The following is a 9,723-nucleotide window of genomic DNA, read 5'->3' as shown; positions in this document are numbered from 1 at the left end:
CGTGCAGGCACACAATCTGCTCAGATTTTCGTCCGAATCAGAAATATGTGCATGCACGAAGCTCTCGGGGGCAACAAAAAAGTACATACCGGCACAGAGCTTGTTGCCGCTATCAGACAGTGCGACAAGAGCCCCGTCAGCAGCGAGGATACCCCGCCTACTAAGTTGAAAGCGTGCGCACGCAGGAGTTGTGTGACGCCAGCACGTACTGTCTCTGGTTCCACGGGCTCTTCCTGTTCTAAACAGCTGTCACTCTTAGGCTGCCTGCAGCGCTCTGGATCGGGATTATACGCAGTCAACATGGCAGGAGGCTGGGAGGAGATTCGCCGCCTGGCTGCAGACTTTCAACGCGCCCAGTTCACTGAGACAGCCCAAAGGTGAGGGTGGGGACGGGGAGACACTGGGGGACAACTGAATGGGAACAGTGAGGGGCATCATCGCATACACGTGAGGGAGAATAGGACAGAGCGGTCTGCAGTACTGAAATGGAAGCATTATCTTCCGGCCACTTTTACTCAGAGTCTGGGCAAAGACATGCATCAATCACAATCACAGAATGAGTACCTGCACTTTTCAGCAGCACTGCTCAACATGCCGGATATAGTTTTGGGCTGCTCTCAGCGATGCTATTATATTTTGAATGCAACGGTTCCTCCACTTCTAAATACGTTAGCCAGCTGTGGTTCTACTGGAACCCACTGAAATCTTTCAGCAGGGTTGGCATACTATTAACGAGCTACACTATTACTGGGCAATGCCTGCACTTCTCAGCAGAGCAACAGTTCTTTTAACGAAGGAAACATTTACGTCTGTCTTGGTTGCACTATTTCTAATGCAATATATATGCACTTTTCAGCAACAGCATACATGCTTAGCCTTTCATGGGCAGTACATGCACTCCCAAGTATGAGACTTAATGCATTCATCCCGTTTTTCAAGAACTTGTACCAATAAGACAGATAAACATAGATATACAGACACACCCTTTTTTAAATAAACTTCATTGTTCATTCTTAGCGTTTCTTTCATAAAACATCTGAGTGCAGAATTGAGAGCCGCTATTATCATGTCCCTATTGTGAGGTAGCACGTTGTTCATCTATCTCTTGTGTTGCTTTCTGTTCTATTGGTGGGTTTATAGTCATAATGTCGAAAAAAAAATGTCGACAGACAAAAATGTCGAAAAAAAATGTCGAAAATAATAATGTCGACATCCTATACTTATAATGTAAAAAGTCATTTTTTCGAAAAAAAAATGTCGACATTTTTTTTGTTGACATTATGACTATAAACCCTTAAAACTATCAACACCTCACCCAACACCCCCCTGCCACCCCCCCACACCCCCCAACCACCCTTTCACCCCTCATACTCAACACATGCCAATTATTTATTTATTTATTTATTCAATAAATAAATAACCTAAAAAAGGATCATTTACTATGGGGGGGTCCCCCCCAACTCCCCCTCACCCAACACCCCCCTGCCACCCCCCCACACCCCCCCAACCACCCTTTCACCCCACATACTCAACACATACCAATTATTTATTTATTTATTTATTCAATAATTAAATAAATAAAAATTGTATTTACTATGGGGGGGTCCCCCCCAACCCCCCCTCACCCAACACCCCCCTGCCACCCCCCCCCCACACCCCCCAACCACCCTTTCACCCCTCATACTCAACACATACCAATTATTTATTTATTTATTTATTTATTCAATAATTAAATAAATAAAAATTGTATTTACTATGGGGGGGTCCCCCCCCAACCCCCCCTCACCCAACACCCCCCTGCCACCCCCCCACACCCCCCAACCACCCCTCATACTCAACACATCATATATATATATATATATTTATTTATTTATTCATACACTAAATTAAATTTCGAAAAAATATCGAAAAATGTCGACATTTTTGTTTGTCGACATTATTGTTTTTCGACATTAATTTGTCGACATTTTGACTGTCGACATTATTGATGTCGACATTATGACTGCACACCCTATTGGTGTCACCGGCTGGAGGTGTCGGAATAGATAATCTGCCGGTTTGTCTCCCCCTGCTCTGTACAGTACCTCAACATCAAACTGCTGTAGCTGTAGCATCCATCGTTCCAGTCTCGCTGGGGGATGTGGGGGCGATCCTCTGAAGATCGGTTTGAGCGGCTTGTGATCAGTGTATATCTTGGTGTGAGACCCCAGGTGATATACCTGGAAATAGCGGCATCCCCACAGGATTGCTAGTGCCTCCCGTGTGTGCATAATTTTGTTCAGTCTTGGTTAATGCCCGACTGGCTAATGCGAGTGAGTGTGTCACCTGCTTTTGGTCCGTCTGGGTAAGGACTGCTCTGAGTCCGACTGGACTGGCATCCACCAGTATCTCTGTTTGCCATTGTTGTGAGCAAGTCTTTTATCATCTGGAATGCTGTGACTTGTTCTTTGCCCCACGTCCATGGCACCTCCTTCCGGGTGAGCTTTCGTAGGGGTGATGCCACAGTGGCAAGGGCTGGTATGAACAGGCCACAATATATGGCCATGCCTAAAAAGCTCTGGACTTCCAATGCGCTTTCGGGTGGCTTTGCACTCTTCTCATCAGCCACTTTGGTCGGGTCAGGTGATCCTCTGTTTGCATTAAAGACATAGCCGAAGAACGCCAGCATGTAAGGTTAGCCGTGACCGCTCTAACCGTTGCAGGACTGCTGCCAGCCGTGTTATATGTTCTTCTTCTGACGTGCCGTAAACTACGATGGCGTTGCTGACATTTGTTGCGCCAGGCAGGTCTTGCAGAACCTTGTGTATCTCGTTCTGAAAGACTTCAGAAGCAGACGAGATGCCAACGTTGAGTCGGCAGATTCTGTTGTGCTATCCCGGGACTTTTTGGCCATCTTGATTTGGTGGTAGCCTGACTGGAGGTCTAGCTTGCTGAAAACGGTGGCCACGTTCAGATCGACAATAAGCTCCTTTATAGTTGGGGTTATGTGTCGTTCCCGGCCGATGGCCAGGTTGGGAAGCCTCATGTTTATACATATGCGCGCAAGATCTGGTTTAGTTTTTTTGTGATGGCCATTGGGTAAACCATGGAGTGTCCCCAGGTGTTTTCTCGATTATGTTCAAGTCTTTGAGTTTCCGCAGTTCAGCTTCCACTGCTACTCGCATTTGGAAGGGGACTCATTGGTGGTGTACTTCCTTTGGTTACACCCTGGGGTCTATGTGAAGTGTGACAGTCCTGTTCTTCAAGCAGTCGATTCCTCTGAACAGCTTTGCATGTTTCTCCAGTAGCTTGTCGATAACGGGCATTTGGACGCTGAACACGAACTGGTTGAGCTTCAGCTTCTCCGCCGTTTTGCAGCTTAGCAGTGTTTCTATACCAGCTTCTACAACATATATCCGGGTGGCACGTGCTTCCCCATTGTATGACACATTGGCCTTGAATAACCCTTTTTCAGGGAGGGTCCTCTTGCTGCCTGCCATATGCATAGACCCAGACTGTTTTGTGGTGTAGCTGGGACCCTGCTGGTATCTGTGGAATTTGTTCACCGTGGCCCCAGTGTTGATAACCATTATTTGAGTTGGTGTGCTATCTACGAGCATGACTGTTGGCTGGGACTTTGTTTGGTGCTTTCCTTTCTCTTTGCTGTTTCAATCGCTGATTTAGGTGCATTCTTTGCTCCGTCCCTTTCAGTGTTTTGTTGGCTGCCCTGGGTGCGGCTCATCCTCGGGCTGTTCGTCGTCTTCACTGTTTGTGCTCTCGACCAACCATTCTCACTTTTCCTTTCCCGCTTTTCTGTTAACTTGTTCTTGTTCTGGTCTCCTTTGAGTCTGATCTGTGGGGTTCTTGGCAGAACCTGGAGCTTAGGCAGACAGAGGCGGACAGAGGCAAAGTGGTTTACTTTGCCATATTTGCGGCATGTCGGTCCTAGGGCCAGACATGGGTCTTGCATGTGCCACGCTCCTCTGCATCACTTAAACGATTCTTGCATTTGTGCCGTGAGTCTGGGTACTTTTGGAGGGCTTCCCTCTCGTGTCCCCTCCCGAGTCGATCGCAGCGATGCTTGCGGCAAGTTTCTATGCATTGAATGGCATGCGGCTCATGGCCTGGGATTCCATTCTCTCCCTCTGTCACCCCATCTCCAGGATTCTCTCCAGGGGTCAGTTTCTCTCCAATAGGATGGCCCTCCGGAGCTTGTCAGAGGAGATGCTGTGTATGATCTGTTGCCGTACTGCAAACTCCTCATCTGAATTCACGCCCACGGCCGTCTCACTTACACTTACATGGTAATCATCTATTTTCTCTGAGGGCTGTTGTCTCGCCAAGCTTAGCTAAAACCTCTCGTAGTCCAGATTCAGCTTGTTGTTGATGGTTGTTTTGGCAGCGTCATAGTCATCTTCCTGGCCTTGATTGGGCAGGGCTAGTGTTCCTAGACTGAGCATGGGGAAGGCGTGTTTCTCTTCTGCTGCTGTGATCTTCCTGGACTTGACTCAAATTACTGTAGCCATAGCTCCCCCCCGGAGGGCTGCACTTTCTGCGTAGCGGTCAAATGGCTCAGTTAATGATCCTTGTGATGAGTCTTGCCACATGGTGGCTCCCAGATGTAGGCCTTGTCCATCCAATGGCTCTTCCATGGGCCTGTGTGCCCCTTTTGCGGGCTGGTGATGATTGCTGGTCATCTGACATGCTGCTTGATGGGGTGGTGTGTTCTGGAGGTACCCTTTCTGCTCTTTGATGGTGGTGAGTTGGTATTGCCCTTGTACACGCACTTATGTGCTGCGGATGTCCTCAACTGTCTGATTCTCCTTTCAGTGGGCCAGAGCCAGGGCTCTTTAAAGTGTTGGGGGCCACACCCACCTCAACTGTTTTGCTCTTGCTGCTCCTGTCACGATATGCGTGCTCACCGCTCCTCTGCAGTTAAAATGTGCCGGCTCCCTGTCGTTCAGGGTGGCGCCTCTGCATGGAGCTGACGACGGAAAAATCAGCTCAAAATGGAGGAGGCAGCAGGTTAACCCCTGCGGGGTCATGCCGCCAGGACCTGGGACCATCCTCTGGGGGTCAAAAGGCGAGGGGCGGAAAGGCGCCAAAGGCCTAATGGCCCAAAAGCCCGCGAAGGGCGGAACAAAAGAAAGGGGCGGGGCCATCAGGATTTAAGCAGGCGGGACTGGGGTGCCAGGCATCTCGCTCCTGCACTGGGACCCGGTCGCCGCCTCGCTCGCAGATGGAAGGAATTTCGTTCGTATTTCGTTCGTGTTGCCGTGGTTGGGGAGGAAGTGTTGCTGCGGTCCGTTGCAGAGGGAGAAAGGTTCCGGTGATGTTGGTTTCCAGCGAAGGAGGACCGCCGTGGCAGTAATGAAGGAGTGTGGGGTAAGGAGCAGGACAAATAGAGAGCGGGGTGGCACTCTGCCGAAAGTGGGATGCTGCTGCGGGTATGGCAGGATCAGGATGAAGTGAGGGCGGGTGCAGGAGCTAATAACGTTAACGTTATTAGAGTTAAAAGTCGGGGCTGGAGTTGCACTAAGGAGCTCGTGGCGCAAACGGTAGTGCGTCCGACTCCAGTGCAGAGGGTTGCGTGTTCAAATCACGTCGGGCTCATATTTGCTTCAGGGCCGGGTGCGTGATGAAAACAGGGGAATGTGCAAGGACGTGGGGACGCCACCTTTATGGCGGTGCTTGTTGATCCCGGGAGGATAGCTCGGCGGCAATGTGCGCGCTTTAAAAACAAAATGACACAAAGCAACACAGGTTCGACCCTCGGGTCCGTGCCTAGAAAATGTAAACTAAATAAATTCCTGGTTTCCCCAAAACTGAAATTGTTACAAATAAACCTTTGGTGGCATAAAGGGTAATTTTGCATCCCGGTTGGATCTGTGTGGGCGACGGTTGTCAGTAAACGCAAATAGGTGGGTCAGGTAATGCGTGCGAGGTACGCGATTATAAAGGCATGGAGGGATTTGTGGGCATCGTTCGCTGTCTCCCTTAGCAAGCTTCATATTCAGGTGCAGTTGAATGTAAGGATAAGATTTGCGGGGATGTTCGAGTTCAAGCGGCCGCCGTATAGCATCAGAGTATATCTCCATCTTGAGTCCGGTCAAGTGGCTCAGCGAGTAGAGCGCTCGCGTTAGCATCTGTGCAGATCAGGCTAACACAGGTTCGAATCTCGGCAGGGCCAAGGTCAGCCTTTCATCCTTTTGAGGTCGACAAATGAGCACCACACACGGGGGTAATAATAAGCAGCACCTGGATACCCAGATTCGGAGCGTTATATGAACGCAGCAGTATTGTCTTCTCCAGACCGCAATTTTGGCCCGTCTCTTGCCACGTGCAGAGAGGGCGGTTGGGATTGTCCTAAAGTAGTTCCCTGGCACCATACCATAGTTTGTCGAATTCAATCAGGCGTGGGGGGGTTGGTGCAATCACGGCAGTGATGAGACACGTGTTAGTAAGTATGTTTCATTAGAATGACTTGGCGCCTGCCCCCAATTGTTATTTAGGGTTAAATATCCCCTCGTTGGTTGGATAACACACACGGGCAGAGATGCAGGGAGAGTTCCCCACGGGCGTTAGTATGTCGTGGTCGATGCACGCCTGGTTCCCCCAACCTGTGGGGACGCCTAAGCGGGGGTAGGAAGCTCACCAGCGTGGCAATATGGGGGCGGACAACACGCCTCACTAGGGACGCCAAGGGGGGTTATTGCCAGGAACCAGAATGAGAAGGGGCTATGTGCGGCTTTAGGAGGCGCGCATGGTTTGTGGATTGCGTCGCTCAGTGTTCCATCCAAGGTGGTGCACAGGCACAACAATTTTATTCGGCAGGAGTTGGTGCTTCAGGGGCTTCTGCTGGCAAATAGCTCAGTGAGGTGGCCGCCCGCCTGTTTGGGAGGAGAAAGTGCATTAAGTGGCACACGAGAGCGGCGCGGGGGATTAACACAAATTAACGGGCTCCCAGCAAAGGAAGTGGTCGCAGGGACCTCCAAGTAGCAGGCATGGTCGTCTCCGAACAACCAACCCCCTAGCAAAGCTAAACGTTGCAACCACAATAGTATGAGAAAAAGAAAGGAAACAATTGATGCGGTCTGCAGTGCGCGTAATTTTGGGAGGAACTGACCAATGGTGGCAAAGGAGTATGGATGTGCGAGCGGCTAGTGGGAGGAACATGGAATCGTAATGTTTAAGTTAATGTTAAATGGGATAATTGAAGGCACAGGTAGTCTTGGAGGAAAAGGGGGTTATTTAAAACACTGGTTGGGTGGACACATGGCGCGCACTTGGGGAGACGCGCATGGCCGCATGGGCGGTTGGAAAGTACGGTCGCCGTTCCATATAGGCGCTCGAGCTGAATAGGGGACAAGTGTGATCACCTGCTTTGCAAGCTTCAGTGGCGATATGGTTCAGCACGGTTGGGGTAGAAGCAGAGAGGCGCGTATGGGTTTGTCATAATGCGCAAGGTATTCCTTGGGGGAGTTATGGCCTCAGCTCCACGCGATAGGGGAAACGGGGCAGTAGAGGGTCCTTACATTGGTAAGCGGCAAGGGGGCTATTTGATGCACACTGGGCGCATGGACCGTGCAAAGGGTACTTCTATGGGTGTAGGTACGCCAGGTTACACAACCAGGCCGCGAGAGTTTTGAGGGCAGTCGTGTGGATTAAGGCCTCTTTGGAACACCTAATGGACGGGTTCGTTGGTCAAAAAGGTGTCCTTAGTGCAGGTGAGCCCGGCCTCTGGAGGCACGGAATGTAAAAAAGGTTGCAGGGTTCGCATTACTCAAGCAGGGTCGGGGCTCTCGTACACGGAAAGGGCGCAAGTACAACGGACCCCGAGGGCAGCCGTGGGTGGACCAGCGGCAATGCCACGTTTGAATAGACGAGGAAATTAATTGTTTGCCGGCAAGACTGCAATATTAATAACCTGCATGAGGGCGCGATACCACAAAAGGTCGCATGCTTCAGGACGAGGTCTGAAGCGGGCTGCAGACTTCAATAGCAGAGTCTAAGGACGAGTCAGGTACGCGCCCCACCGAGCAAAGTAGAGGGTGGAGGGTACATTGGGGTAGAACCCATGGCCCACGCTGAATACGGTAGTGTAAGGAAAGGAGGCAGACCGTACGTGGCTACGAGTTAACGGGCAGGAGGGCTAGTTCTGTGTTGAGTCTTGAACTGACTCTGCTTACTGGGGAGTGTGTGCGAGTAGGCGAGTAAGACAATGACAAACGTGGTTCATTTGGCATTGACGGCTGGCCCGGGGGGCGGCCGGGTTTCCGAAGTGGTGAGTGAGGGCCATGAGTCAGGCATTACCATTACCATCTGGCATAACGTGGGGTACAGCGTTAAACATTGGGAGTGGGGTTTTAGTTGACCTGGGCAGTAAGACCAGCGCAGCCTTCACCCTCTGGGGTCGGAAAACAAGTAGCAATGTTCGTGGTTCATAGGGTAGATAGCAGAGCGGTTGGTAATAAGAAGCTACCTAGATGCCAGAAGGTGGGCCAAGGATGGCTGACGGGAAGCGAGGACAAGTCAGATGGGGGGGTCGGGAACAGCACCCCATCAGCTTGGTATCAGCTGCTGGGAGGCAGGCTGCTGGGTCTATGGCGGGAGAGCTTTGGCCGGCTGAAGGAATGGAACGGTCCCATCCGCAGATGAGGAAGAAGGGGGAAGCGGGCCGGACGTGACAAGGGAATGGGGAACCTCCCATTTAAAGTATCGGGGGACTATATCGTGAGCCAAGCGCAAGCAACCCGTTAAGGAGTAAGGCTCAGGGGAATTGGGCCAACATAAGGAATATGGAAGGGTAGATCCTCCTTTAAGGTAAAGAAAGGGATAAGAGTGAGAGAAGGGGCAATGGAGGCAAAGTGGTTTTGGGAAAGCAAGCAGAAAGAATTCAGCTCAAGCTCACCCGCCAGGAATGGCGCTCTCCCAACAGGGTGACTCTTGCAAGGGCAGGCGGAGCAAGGTTAAATTGGTGGGGGAGCCTTTTGCTGAACAAAAATAGTCAGGAACCTACTACGGGTGCAGTATGAGGAGCAAGTTGGAAAGGTGGCAGGGGCAGGAGTGTCCCGGAGCAGGCTCACCATGGTTAAGGCAGAGCAGGACGGAAAGGTGGCAGGGGCAGGGAAGTGTCCCGGAGCAGGCCAGCCCAGGCTATGGTGGAGAAAGGTGACAGGGGCAGAAGTGTCCCAGAGCAGGCTCATCCTGGGTAAGGCGGAGCAGAATGGAAGGGGGCAGGGGGCAGGGGCAGGAGTGTCCCAGAGCAGGCCCACCCTGGGTAAGGTGGAGCAAGATGGAAAGGTGGTAGGGGCAGAAGTGTCCCAGAGCTGGCCCACCCTGGTTAAGGTGGAGCAAGATGGAAAGGTGGAGGGGCAGAAGTGTCCCAGAGCAGGCCCGCCCTGGGTAAGGCGGTACAAGGTGGAAAGGTGGCAGGGGCAGGAGTGTCCCAGAGCAGGCCCACCCTGGGTAAGGTGGAGCAAGATGGAAAGGTGGTAGGGGCAGAAGTGTCCCAGAGCTGGCCCACCCTGGTTAAGGTGGAGCAAGATGGAAAGGTGGTAGGTGCAGAAGTGTCCCCGACCAGGCATGGCCGGAAGGCATCAAAAAGTTGGGGAGATGGTCTTCAGGATGTTACAAACGATATATCAGGCCCGCAAAATATAGTTAACCATGCCGTTCCCTCCTTTTTGTCAGTTCACAGCAGCACGAAGAAGGAGGGAACGTACCGTGTAGGTAGTAGGGGCG

General features: G+C 51.4%; 1 protein-coding gene across 2 annotated transcripts in view; it reads left to right on the top strand.

The window, feature by feature from the left end:
• Nucleotides 1-208: 208 nt before the first annotated feature.
• UFL1 (UFM1 specific ligase 1) overlaps nucleotides 209-9,723 on the top strand; it is a 1,228,658-nt gene continuing 1,219,143 nt past the window's right edge. The window contains exon 1 of one of the 2 annotated variants that reach the window (XM_069606422.1): nucleotides 209-377. In XM_069606422.1, coding sequence (XP_069462523.1) covers nucleotides 301-377 — 77 coding nt within the window. In that variant the 5' untranslated portion in view covers nucleotides 209-300. The remainder of the gene's footprint in view (nucleotides 378-9,723) is intronic. The other variant, XM_069606423.1, reaches the window with a different exon arrangement.

The sequence above is a fragment of the Ambystoma mexicanum genome, chromosome 4p (genome assembly GCF_040938575.1).
Source record: "Ambystoma mexicanum isolate Mex_15411 chromosome 4p, UKY_AmexF1_1, whole genome shotgun sequence".
Taxonomy (NCBI): domain Eukaryota; kingdom Metazoa; phylum Chordata; class Amphibia; order Caudata; family Ambystomatidae; genus Ambystoma; species Ambystoma mexicanum.
Note: the sequence above shows the minus strand (reverse complement) of the source record. Positions and strands in the feature narration are given on the sequence as shown.